The sequence below is a fragment of the Cetorhinus maximus genome, chromosome 6 (assembly GCF_964194155.1).
Source record: "Cetorhinus maximus chromosome 6, sCetMax3.hap1.1, whole genome shotgun sequence".
NCBI classification, from domain to species: Eukaryota; Metazoa; Chordata; class Chondrichthyes; order Lamniformes; family Cetorhinidae; genus Cetorhinus; species Cetorhinus maximus.
In genome coordinates this window covers 20,059,364-20,072,716 of record NC_135884.1, presented here as the reverse complement: position 1 = coordinate 20,072,716, position 13,353 = coordinate 20,059,364, and the positions used below count along the sequence as shown (strand labels likewise).

The 13,353-nt window shown below is 42.0% G+C and overlaps 1 protein-coding gene and 2 long non-coding RNA genes across 3 annotated transcripts in view; all 3 read right to left on the bottom strand.

The window, feature by feature from the left end:
• Positions 1–13,353, bottom strand: part of LOC144681619 (uncharacterized) — a 324,557-nt gene that overhangs the window by 180,699 nt on the left and 130,505 nt on the right. The gene's annotated exons all lie outside the window — the stretch shown is intronic.
• LOC144681598 (uncharacterized) lies at positions 182–6,163 on the bottom strand. The gene is made up of 4 exons (XR_013576802.1): positions 5,979–6,163; positions 5,211–5,413; positions 2,026–2,160; positions 182–1,216 (listed from the first exon to the last, which is right to left on the bottom strand). It is a non-coding gene; the product is annotated as an uncharacterized LOC144681598 (long non-coding RNA).
• LOC144681597 (protein BTG1) lies at positions 7,735–9,633 on the bottom strand. The gene is made up of 2 exons (XM_078543323.1): positions 8,974–9,633; positions 7,735–8,625 (listed from the first exon to the last, which is right to left on the bottom strand). Exons 1-2 carry the CDS (start codon positions 9,116–9,118, stop codon positions 8,282–8,284), a joined length of 489 nt encoding a protein of 162 aa, XP_078399449.1. The 5' UTR covers positions 9,119–9,633; the 3' UTR covers positions 7,735–8,281.

Below are 13,353 nucleotides of genomic sequence, written 5' to 3'. Positions count from 1 at the left end.
CATTCCCGTCGGCGACCTCCTCATTGGAGGAGACTTCCAGCTCTTCCACCTCCTCCTCAGCCTGCTTTTCTCCCCATTGCAGTGCAAGGTTGTAAAGGGTGCTGCAGACGACGACTATGCATGGCACCCTCCGCGGACTATATTGCAGGGCTCCACCAGACCGGTCCAGGCACCAGAACCTCATTTTCAGCATCCATATGGTTTGCTCCACCAAGTTGCGAGTTGCAACATGAGCCTCATTATACCTTCGCTCTGCTGTAGTCTGAGGCTGCACGGGTGTCATTAGCCATGTCCTCTGCAGGCAGCCCTTGTCCTTGTGGAGCCATTCATGCAGCTTCTATGGACCCTGGAAGACTTCAGGGATCTGTGGCCAACTGAGGATATAGGAATTGTGCATGCTCCCTGGAAACTGTGCGCACACCTGCAGGATGGGTTCGTGGTGGTTGCACACCAGCTGTACATTCAGCGAATGGAATCCCTTGCTGTTGATGAAGTTGAATGGGTGTTGCGACAGAGACCTGGGCCACGTGAATACAGTCGATGGCACCCTTCACCTGTGGGAAGCCCGAGATCTGGACAAATCCAATTGCTCTTGCATCCTGGCTGTCCTGTGCCAAATGCACCAAGTTGTGTGCCCACGCAAAGGTGGCATCTGTGACCTCTTTTTTATTCATTCATGGAATGTGGGCTTCTCTGGCTAGGCCAGCATTTATTGCCCATCCCTAGTTGCCCTTGAGATGCCTCATGGATGCATTTGTGGGTGGAGGCTTGTGAGATTCCACAGAGGTCACTGTGGAGCCCTGAAAGGAGCCACTGGCATAGAAGTTGAGCACTGCTGTCATTTTCACTGCCACTGGCAGTAAAAAGGATGCCCTCCATGTTCCCGTGGCGCCAAATCCTGCAGCAGGTGGCAGATGTGATTGACCAGTTCCCTAGACATATGCAGTCTTTGGTGACACTGGTTTTCAGTCATCTGCAGGAATGAAAGGCATCGTCTATTGATCCTGGGTGTTTCTAGGCACTGACCAGCAAAGGCTCACTGTGGCTCTTGGGCAGCATGGGTGGGAGCCCCAGCCACCCCTTCTTCCAAAGGGTGCTGCTCTTCCCTCTGTGCAGCCAGGAGCCTCAGTTGCTCTCTCCTCCATCGTCTTCACTCTCTGTAGGCCATCAGGCATACAGCTAATTCAGCAGGCTCCATGATCCTGATGTATTCCTCCTGCAGGATGAAAGAGAGAGAGAGACATGTGGGTTAGCATAGGTGTATTAAACACCTGTCCTGGTTAAGTCTGAAGGCCCCTTAACGCTTCCCAGGCAGTGATGGCCACCACTTGGATGGCCAGAGGTTAGTGCGCTGCATGGCTGCCTGAGACCCCACCCGCCTCTGCCTCAGCTGATTAGCTCCAGCTTTGCTGCATGCTATGTTCTCAGCTCAGGCGCAGGTATTCTCCTAACCCGCACTGCAAGCTTGACCCATCGGGGAGACTGGTCAAAACCGGGATGCTGACATTGCAAGGGGCTTTGAGCGCCTCCACCAGTGACTGCTCCATGACCAGCTTTAGCAAGGAGATTGTACAACATTTGCAGTTGTACAACTGTTCTGTAGTCCGCTAAAATGCTCATGACATTGCAGTCTGTGCCAAGGGCTGGGGGGCAGGGGTGGTGAAAAACTCTGGTACACTTGGTGGCACTTTGGTGCCTCTGCATTGCTTGAGTAGGCAGATAAGCTAGAAGCCCGACTCCAATCCTATCAATGGCTGCACTTGAACTGTCTCAGTTGCAGAAAAACGGTAACTTTATATAAGATGTCCCTAATGCGTGGCCATTTCCCTTGCCCACCCTACCCCCCCACCCCGAATGCTTATGTGCTATATTCAACTGCAAGGCAGCCCTTGTTCCCCACCCCCCGCCCGCCCCCACAAGTCACCTCAACAGCAGGGCTGCCCTTGACCCTCCCCCAACACGCCCCAAGCTTGAAGTCCAACAGGCGAACCTGGCGAGCGCTGCACATCATTGCTGTGTACTCACCTCCGAGTTCTCCTCAAAGTGCAGCCCGCCAAGTGCATGCCTTTTATATGCTGCTGTGAAACACGTCGGCGTACTTTCCAGTTGATGTGGATGGATGACCAAGAAGGTTGGAGGTGACTATTCCGGTGGGCTGGCCTAATAATGATATGCAGATGTATTACAATGAGGTTCCCAATGTCTGATGGCAGGAAACACGGCCGGCCATCGGCGGGCTGAGCGAACAATCGCAAACTGGTTTCATGCCGTCATGAAACCAATTGTGCCATATTGTCTGCTCACGCCCGATGCCAGCGGGCACGGAAAATCCCCACCTGAAGTTCAGGGCGATAGTTCAAATTCTTTTGAAGGCTCATTTCCTAGTCTCGCCGTCACTTTTACTTGGTTTGAAATTAAGAATCTTGGTACTATTTTCCAAGTCATTGGAAAGTAAAAACTGGCATGGTGAAAAATCGGCTGCTCGTTCTCTATGAGTCTGTATCATGTTGCTGACATAGATGAATTTCACCCCCTTTGTATTCTTTCTCCTAGCGCAGGCAATATTTATGTGATACCTAAAATAATTTTATATTTTATGCTACATCACTGGAAGTCTAAGAATAACTTAAGTACTTAAAACAGCTTAGCACAATACAAAAAACAGTTAATGAGGAGTCATGGGTAAAGAGCTCTTGTGATACATACTTTCATGGTAACTAAGGGAACAAGGCATTTAACTTGGAAGGTCATGGGATGGTCAGCAAGTCAAGTTAAAACTAATGTTGGGAGTTGGATTTGATGTACTATAAATAAGATAGAACATAAATATGGTTGAAGTGATGTTAATATGAATGCCAGACACATCAGCAGTGATACCTGCCATGATGCCTTCGCCTGTATCGACAGCCTCTTGTAATAACGATATAGATTTGGTTCCAAAATATCCAGGTCAACATGGAGCCAGTTGCAGATCTAAGCCACCTGATGCAAAGACATCTGCAGCCCATGCAAGAATGTTATGGCCAGAGATCCTCTATTTTTGTTTTTCTCTCTCTGTTCAGATTAGCATTGGGATCATCTGCAGCATCAGCCAATGTGCTGTTCACACATGTATCAAACAAATGACAGAAACACAGGTCATTATGACCAGCATTTATAAATGCAACATGGCATGGCCATATTTCCCCATGTAGAGGGATCATTGACACTAATTATGTGGCCCTCCTGCAGCCTATATCACACCGATCATAATCGTGCAATTTAGTTGCAATACAATGATTTGATGTGTGAAGGTCTTTGAAGATACCGGTTTACCAACATTTTCAAATATAAGTCACAGTTTGAATGTGTGCCCCACTGGAATCAGTATGCATGAGAAGCAATGAAAGAGATATAAGGCTTGACATGAGCCAGCAACAGAACACATAAGACTTGCAGCACTTTGTGGGGTGAACTCATCTATCTGAAACATATTGTACTGTGCAGTCTTAAAGTATGCTATCTTCTGTTATCCAATCCCAGATCCTGCAGGAAGTATGCATAGCATTCATTCTGGCTGCTCTCTTTTGCCAAGTATGCTGCATTATTGTCCTCTGGAAAAGATGTCCTTGAGTACCATACAGGAAAATTTCCTCAAGTGCATCCCTTTTAGCACCTCCACTTTAGCAGCCATGAGATGGGGAATTTGGTGCTATGCCAATCTGTTTCTTGTCCAGACATCATTTCCTACCTTTACGTTTATTTTCCAGTCATTTTTTTTGTCCATAAAGGCTGATATGTACTTTTATACTATATGCCAATTTACAATCTATATCAATTACTTGGTTGAAGAGACTGAATGTATGGTTGCTAAATTTGCTGATGACACAAAGATAGGTGGGGGAATAAGTTTTGAAGGGGATATAAGGAGTCTGCAAAGGGATATGGATAGGTTAAGTGAGAGGGCAAAAATTTGGCAGATGGAACATAATCTGGGAAAATGTGGGAAAACTTGTCCACTTTGGCAGGAAGAATAGAAAAGCAGTGTTTTATTTAAATGGAGAGAGATCGCAGAATTCTGCAGCACAAAGGGATCTTGGTGTCCTTGTACGTGAATCACAAAATGTTAGTATGCAGGTCTGGCAAGTGATTAGGAAGACAAGTGGAATGTTGACCTTTGTTGCAAGGGGAATTGAATATATAAGTAAAAAAGTTTTGCTACATTTGTACAGGACATTGATGAGACCACATCTGGGCCAGGATTTTCAGCTCAGCGTGTGGGCGTATGCCTGACGTGCCCAAGTGTGAAATAACGTGCGATATTTTAGTCGGCTGGTGCTCGTGAGGGTCAGCAGTGTGCCTGCTGACAATTAAGAGGCCTATTAAAGCCCTTAAACTGGTGATTAAGTAGAATTTTTCGCTGCCCATCCAACCTTACGGTTGCAAAACCTTATCCACGGGCAGGATGAGATTTCCAATAATGAATAAAAAAATACAATTTGTTGCAGATGATTTTGAGTGCTACTTCAATGTATACGACTATTTACTGTTCTCTTGCCGCTGGAGGTTTCAAGAGGGCTTCTGAAACTCATCGGGTGATTATTTGGGACACTTTGTCAGGACTTCAGTAATACTCTATCAAACATTTATTCTGTAAATTCTCTGAGGACTTCACCTAAAAGGGCTAAGTGCTATGTTACTCTACCTTTTTGGACACATTTCAGTTGTCACCAAGAGAAAGGGAATCTTCTTCACTAGCCTTCTGCTGGGGGTCCCCCTTGGCCTGCAGGAGGAATGGGAGGATATGGGTCAAAGCAGAGCAGAATCAGCTACTGCAGGAGGGGGACAGAAGGGCGAAATGGACTTCTTCTCCCCTGCAGGTAAAGGGCATCCCTCCACCTTTGGACCTATAGGATCACACATAAGAACCTGCGCATTGTCCTCTCAGCCCCTGAGTCATCCTGAAATGTGTCAATGTGTTAGCCAGCAGAACACATATTCTAATCCATTAATATTTTGTCTAGTCTGTGCTTGAGCGGTAAATCTGCACTTGCCTGTTTTAGAACTCCCAGGCAAGTTCAAATTATGGTAATCAGTAATTAGGGCCAAATTTAGGACTAATTTAGACTTTCAAAAAGACGTGCCTTAATAGCAGTGTTCGCTTAGCTCATTTGCATCCTTTCACCAAAATATTCCCCTATGTGATTTACCCCCATATGGAGACACTTTACCTTCATGTAGTTGCATCACTTTAAACATTGGCTGTAGCATTTTAAGGACTGCTGACTTGTGTCATTTCCTTTGGCAGACTCAATATTAGCCAGAGCTTATCACAAGACTGTCATTAGGACTGACTCCATAAAATCCTGGAATTTGACTTCGATGAAAATCAGCAAAATTTGTTTTCATTGCAGAAAATATACCCTTGTATCCCCTGTGAAAGACAAAAAAATACCCAGCTAGGCTTCCTTCTCTTATCCAGCAACCATTACTGGAAGTGCATTGGATGTAGACAACTTTGGGTTTGGCTAAGATGTTTTGCATCATCATCCAGGCTTGCACCTTAAGCATGTTCACATATCAAACTACTACCAATGTACTTCAATTTCATTCACTGACTTTCAACAGTTCCACACTAAAGATATAACTCAAGTTAAAAATTGGAAACGCATAAATATTTCTGAAGGGTTTAAATAAAAAACAATGGGTACTTGTCAGAGTAGCTATGTCATAGTGGGAATGGGTATTAAGCAGGTGCCTGAATGATCAGTTTTAGGCACACTGCTATATCTAATTCATATCCATACCTTCGATTCAGAAATTCAATGCAAATGATAAAATTTGCCGAAGCTACCACATTAGGAAAAGGCAGAGAAATCAGAAGAGGTAGCCCAGAAATTACAGTGAGATACAGTGAATGGGCACAAAAGTTGCAGGTGAAATTTAATGCAAACAAGTTGAGGGACTGTAGTTGGAAAGGAAAAATACGAAATACAAACCTAATTGTGTTAAAATGGTTTTGAAGTGGAAAGAGAATTTGGCCTCTTCACAGACAGGACACTGAGTATGTCCAACCAATCCAGAGCAACAATCAGGCTTGTAAAAGACAGATTTGAGTCATCTGTCAGGCAGTTCTTCACACAATGCTTCGTGTATGGGCTCCCAAATCTGGTAAAATGCGAAACCTGTTGAATAATTTAAAAACAAATTGGATGCTGAAATGATAAGTAAGTAGAGTGTATCTGGATGTTTAATTCAAAAGTGAGATTAATAGATGTTTGTTAGGCAGGGTACTAAGAGTTATGAAAACATAGCTGGTAAATACAATTACCAAATAGCTACCAATTTAATTCAATGATGGGCAAGACCCAAGGGGCTGAATATACCCATCCTGTCAAATAACCTTCCTCACATGTTACTTTATGAGAACATAAGAAATAGGAGTAGGCCATTCGGCCCCTCAAGCCTGCCCTGCCATTCAATAAGATCATGCCAGATCTGCCCCAGGCCTCAACTCCTCTTTTGTGCCAGCTCCTCATAGCCCTCAACTCCCCAGTATTTCAAAAATCTACCTCCTCTTTAAATACTTTCAGTGATATAACCTCCACAACTCTCTGGGGTAGAGAATTCCAGACATTCACTACCCTCTGAGAGAAAAAATTCCTTCACATCTCAGTTTTAAACAAGTGTCCTCTTTCTCCATAACTATGTCCCCTAGTTCGAGATTCCCCCACTAGTGGAAACATCTTCTCAACATCTACCGTGTCAAGCCCCCTCAGAATCTTGTACATTTCAATAAGATCACCCCTCATTCTTCTAAACTTTAATGAATAAAGGCCTAACCTGTTTAGCCGTTCTTGATGTCAACCCCTTCATCCCAGGAACCAGCCTAGTGAATCTCTTTTGAACTGCCTCCAATGCCAGTGTATCCTTTCTTAAATATGGGGGCCAAAACTGTACACAGTACTCCAGATGCAGCCTCACCAACACCCTGTACAGTTGTAACAAGACTTCCCTATTTTTAACCTCCAACCCCTTAGTAATAAAGGCCAAAATTCAATTTGCCTTCTTAATTACTTGCTGCACCCGCATGCTAACTTTTTGTGTTAAACTGAAAACTAAAATAAAATGTCAAGTCCAGAAATAATCCAACTCAAATAATACATGGACAATCTGTCCACCTCATACTCAATGGTATTTTTGTTGCATATATAACAAACTAAAATAATTTGTACTAAGTTTATGTGCCTTTTTTTGAAATTTCTCATTTATTTTCAAAATGGCATCTAGGAGAAAAAAGCCCAATCAGTTGTACATTGAGAAAACAGGAAGATGAACCTGAGTAATATTTAGCATGTAACTCATGACTTATGCAAATAAATGTATAAATAATTATTAATCTATCAAATAAGATTAGAACACCTATCCTGTCAGTGAAAAAAACTCTGTAAAGCTTCCATTAGAAACACAAACTGCACCTTTCCCATTATTACTTATACTTCTGAAAAAAATGAAATAAATAATTTTCCTCCTTCATAAACTTACTCTTGAATGCATCCATTGCAGGTACACTGCTTTTGTGTCGTCTTGACTGCTGTAGTTCATCCATTCCATGATACATGTGATTGTCAAACAGGAAAACTACCATGTATTTTGACACTGTATCTACTTCCAGGTAATCTGATATTGTAGGAACTGATATTTTTGTGATTTCACTACCTTGTTTTAAAAAAAACGCTTTTTAAAAATGGGACATTAGGTGGAACAAAGTACTTTATTATTTAGGAAAAAATGTACAGTACTGTTCCTGTAACATATCTAAATGAGAAACAAAAGGAACGTCAAAACTCAGTAAACTGTACCATACAATCGTTAAGTGGTCAACATATATTTTCTCTAAATTCAGAGATCACATTTATGGTGACCAGTAAAAAAATGCAATGTTTTTAAGTACCAATTCAAAGACTGTGTGGATGTTTTACAAAATCAGTTCATAGTCATTAAAAGACATCCTGAACACATCATATGGATTCATTTTTGATGTTTTATTACAAACAGCCATGGCTTATTTTTAAAATATAAATCTGTAAAACACAATTATCCACTGACTGTACATGTTTTTACAATATACAATCCAGGAATTTAATGTGGTGCAAAAACAGTTTTGCATATAGCCACTGGCCACATCAAACAAAGGTTTTGGCAGTCGCACTACTAAAAGTTAACTAGGGATTAACATTTCACTACATTATCAAAGGGGCCTGCATATTGTACAATAACAGTTGTATGTGTAAATGAATTATTAACTTGAAACAGTCATCATGTAACTCTTAGAGGGACTCGATCTGCCAATTCTAAATTCATCCTTGCAACTTATCATACTATCCAAGGGGGAGATGCCGCTGCTAGGTACATTTTCATAAAGAACGCAAATTGACCCATCTTCACCTATTCGGTAGGACACCTCGAACGGGTCGACCCACAGAGTCAATTCACTTGGCAAAAGTTGAAAAAGTTGTTGGCTGCTGAGTCCGATGATGTTGGACGCCCTTGCTATCAGAGGATCCATTTTGTGGTTGATCCTAATGCATCGGTATCCTGACCCTTTGCAAGGCATGTGGGGGAACCAATGGTGTCTATAGTGTTCTGTCAAACAAAGACAACAAACGTTAGATTCAAATGACCTGCAAAATTCGCTCTGCTTTGCTCTCACAGTGGTGCTGTGGCTGTGAAATCCGAATTCACCCAACTGCGCTTTTTTTTTTCTCCATTTCTGTAGGGAGGGTGGGATAAATAAATAAAGAGAAAAAAAAATTCACAACACATGTCAAATATATAGATTTTCCCAATTCGCCACAATTTCGATTCTCTGCACTTATTCGGCGTGAGTAAAATGATTTCCTTACCGTTGACCTGCTTCAGATGGAGCTAGCCCCAGAAATAAGTGATTTGAAGGCTTCCCATTTTCAATACCAAACCTGCTCTCCCTCTCACCTGCTAAAGACTTCTCCAACGACTCGCTGAAATGTTGGAGCTGCTCGTCAGAAATAAGCCCTGTCGTCCTCAACAATCTGGTGATAAAGCCCACGGCAGTTGTGATTTCAGTTTTCATTTTGATCAACTCTACTCCAGGACTCATCGGCTGACCCAAAACATAAAACGATATTCCCTTTCTCTCTGAATCAGGGTTATTTTTTTTTCTAAATTGTCGAAACAGAAAGCTCGACGTCGGAAACTTTTTTTTAAAAAAAAATATTTGGTACAAAACGGGGTTTTTTTTAACTCGATTTTGATTACAGTTCACCAGATACTGGGCCCAAAACAAAACCCTACGGTCTTTTTTTTTTCCCTTTTGTTTCGATCAAGACGACGGATTCGACTTTTCTGGGGGTTTTTTCTGATCACAAAGGCATGCGGGGAGTCTCTTCGGTGTTTTTTTTTGTTTTTCCTTTCTTTTTTTTTGTTGTGATAGGATTTGGCTAGAGGAAAAACATTGTTTTTTCGACCAGGTCGACGAAGGCTGTGAGGAGATGAAGAGACATCAACTACGACACGACCCGCGGCCAATCTTCAGCAACACAAACCCCCCGCACCGAGAGCTGTAAACATCGCCAGCACTGCCCCTCTGTGACCTCACACACGACGCCTCACAGCCAATCGAATCACCAGCCTTACTAACGTCACAATAGATCATTTGCATGTCACGTACCGACACAGGGTTTTTGCCCTTCCCCCGCCACCAACCCAGTTTCCGCCTCCTCCTCCCCAGTCTCCGCCCCTCCTCAGTCTCCGCCCCCTCTTCCAGTCATGGCAAAAGATGTACTTGTACCAAGGCTTACCGCAACACACGAAACCTTCAGGCTTTGCTTCAGGGGGTTACCCCGTTTCTTTCTCCAAAAGCAGGATAGATAAAGGGGAACCAGTAGATGTAATATATTTGGATTTCCAAAAGGCGTTCGATAAGGTACTGCACATAAGGCTACTTAACAAGATAAGAGCCCATGTTGGGGGGAGGTAGCATATTAGCATGGATAGAGGATTGGCCAACTAATAGAAGACAGAGTTGGGATAAGGGGGCATTTTCAGGATGGCAACATGTAACTCATGGAGGGATCAGAGCTGTGGTCACAATTATTTACAATATATATTAATGACTTGGATGAGGGAAGTAAATGTACTATCGCCAAGTTTGCAGATAACACAAAAATAGGTGGGAAGGCAAATGGTGAGGATGACACAAAGAGTCTGCAGAGGGATATAGACAGGTTAAGTGAGTGGGCAAAAACTAGGCAGATGGAATATAATGTGGGAAAATGTAAGGTTATGCACTTTGGCAGGAGCAATAGAGGAGGTGAATATTATTTACAAGGAGAAAGACTGTGGAAAGCCACAACACAGAGGGATTTGCAGTTCTCATGCATGAATCACAAAAAGCTAGCCTACAATTTCAACAGGTAATAGGTAAGGCAAATGGAATATTGGCCTTTATTTCAAAGGGAATGGAGTATAAAAATAGGGAAATCTTGCTAAAACTATACAAGGCACTAGTTAGACCACACATAGAATACTGTGAACAGTTTTGGTCTCCTTATCTAAGGAAAGATATACTGGCATTGGAGGCAGTCCAGAGCAGGTTCACTAGGTTGATCCCAGGTATGGAGAGATTTTCTTATGAGAGGTTGAGTAGGTTGGGCCTGTACTCATTGGAGTTTAGAAGAATGAGAGGCGACCTCATTGACACATACAAGATTCTAAGGGGGTTTGACAGGGTAGATGCTGAGAGGTTGTTTCCCCTTGTGGGAGAGTCTAGGACCAGAGGGCATAATCTCAGAGTAAGGGGTTGCCCAATTAAGACAGAGGTGAGGAGGAATTTCTTCTTTCAGAAGGTAGTCAATCTGTGGAATGTTTTACTGCATAGGGCTGTAGAGGCTGGATCGCTAAGTACATTCAAGGCTGAGATAGACAGATTTTTAATCCATCAGGGATTCAAGGGTTATGGGGAAAAGGCAGGAGTTGAGGATTATCAGATCATCCATGATCTTATTGAATGGTGCAGCAGACTCAATGGGCCGAATGGCCTACTTATGTTCCTACGTCTTATGGTCTTAAAAGAGTGGTAAAAGAAGAATGATGGGTTTCAGAAACTATGACAACATATTTTTTTTAAAAACCCTTTGCCGTTTTATTTTCCAGGAACCTTATTCAAAGTTTCATGTTTGCCTTGAATGTTCATTTGCTTTAGATTTTTGGGGGTTCTCAAACAAACATCATAAATTGAAATTCCACCCTTCATATTTCAGATCCACTCACAATTACAGATATCTCCTGGAAATTCAGAATTCCTTGAACTGCTTTTCTCACTGCATCCTAAGATCCTCTTTCAAGAGCATGCACATCCTTGATGTCTCTTAAGGTGCACCATCTCAGTCTATCACAAAACTGTCCTGGTCCACAGATTCATTTCATCCTTAGACTCATTCAGTACTTAAAAAAAAAACTTTCTATCTTGCTTTCAGGTGGGAAGGATCACAGGCTTCAACAACTGGGTTTCAGAGTTAGAGCAGAAGCTGGCATCATTGCGGTGTATCTTTGAGGTTGAGAGCTTTATGGATAGGTCATTTATATATGTGATCACTCTTCAGCTTAAGAATATGCAGGGAGAGAGGGAATGGGTGACCACCAGGCAGTCAAGAAGAAACAGGCAGGTAGTGCAGAAGTCCCCTGAGTGCATTTCATTCCCCAACCAGTATTCAGTTCTGAACAGTGGTGGATTTAGAGTTAGTGGGGTCCTGCGCGCAGCTTCATTATTGGGCACCCCCTCCTGCTTTGGGACCCGAAGCCAAGAAAATACACAAATTGATCAGTGCTTCTTCACTTGTAACAACATGCCTGTATGAATTATTGCCTTGTTGAAAGCCAAGCTTATCTCTTGTCTGAATGCAAGATGGTAAATACTGTGAGGCGAGCAAACGTGGAACTTGCTGACAAGATGGAAGAATCAGCCAATAACATCACTGCAGCAGAGACAGCGCCAAGGCCAAATTGTTACAGAAAACTGTTACTACGGGAAATGCAATGATTTTTTCACAGTTTATTTTATATGTGCTTTTTATGATCTATAAGGAAATAAAAACTATGTGGCTATGCATATAGAAGCATTTTGAATGGTCAAGCCATTTGTTAGATAATTTTAATTAAATGTTGTAAACGACCAGTACAGCTACAGGACGAGGTTTAAAAAAGTTACTAAAAGTGAGGAGACCAGTAGAGAGGTGGCAAGGGGCTAAGGGAGGAAATTCCAGAAAGTAAAGGACCCAGGCGACCAACCTCTGAATTTACATTACAAAAATTGTCAGTACAACTCATGCCACTTAACTTAAATACACGAGATTCCCATATATTCCAATCAAAAGTTGTGTCTTCAAATGAATCCATTTCATTGACCTAATTCCACGAATTGTGATCGGGTAGAGCGGAATATTGAACATCAGAGAGGAGTAAAGTTAGCTTGATTGCAATTTCTGGTTATTAAATATCACTGAACAGGAATACGGCAGACCATTAAATGAATTGATAAGATCTTTGATATAAGCAATTAAGGGCACTGACTAGTGATACAGATTTAAAAGTACTCTCAACGAGTGATCAGTGTTGCAGTTAGTTTTAAATCTGTAGTACGAGCCAACACTAGTTTCCCAAAATGAAGAACCTATTTTTTTTACTACTTGAAAATATATGTGTAAGAATTGCAAATACTTGCCCTTGTTTTATTGAGAACCTAGCGTTTCGGATATTATACATAAAAATTTTCAGGATTCATTGCTTCTAAAGAATGCTGCAGTAAGCTAGCCTGTGATCAGAAATGAATTGCTTAAAGTGAGCGTTTAAATACAGGACTGGGAAAATTAATCGGAACATTCAATTTCAGAACATTATTGAATGTTAAATGTTGAGGTTACTTTTAAATCAGTATGACCAGTGAATGTTATGCTATTTTAGATAATTATATCTTTTTATTTAGTGGTCCGTGGTATTCCAGTCCAGCCAACTACGTCAACTATAATCAGGGACAACCTTACACTACATAGTGTAAAGGCTTCAGTTCTGCCGATCTCATCCTAGTGGGCATTATTTATACCAGTAGCTCACACCATCTTTTCTATTTACAGCGTTCGTGGTTGAAAGCTCGGCTATTTTTTGTTTTGTAAATAATCTAGTTCCCTCCCGTTCTACTGGCTCCCATTGCCTTTAGTTGCATTCCATCTCACTCTTTCTCATGTCAAGATTTGTGCAGCTTTTATTGTTTCTGTGCGCCAATAAGCAAAGCAGAAATGATGCCTATAAGCAAGTGCGATAAGATAGTCACTGCATCAA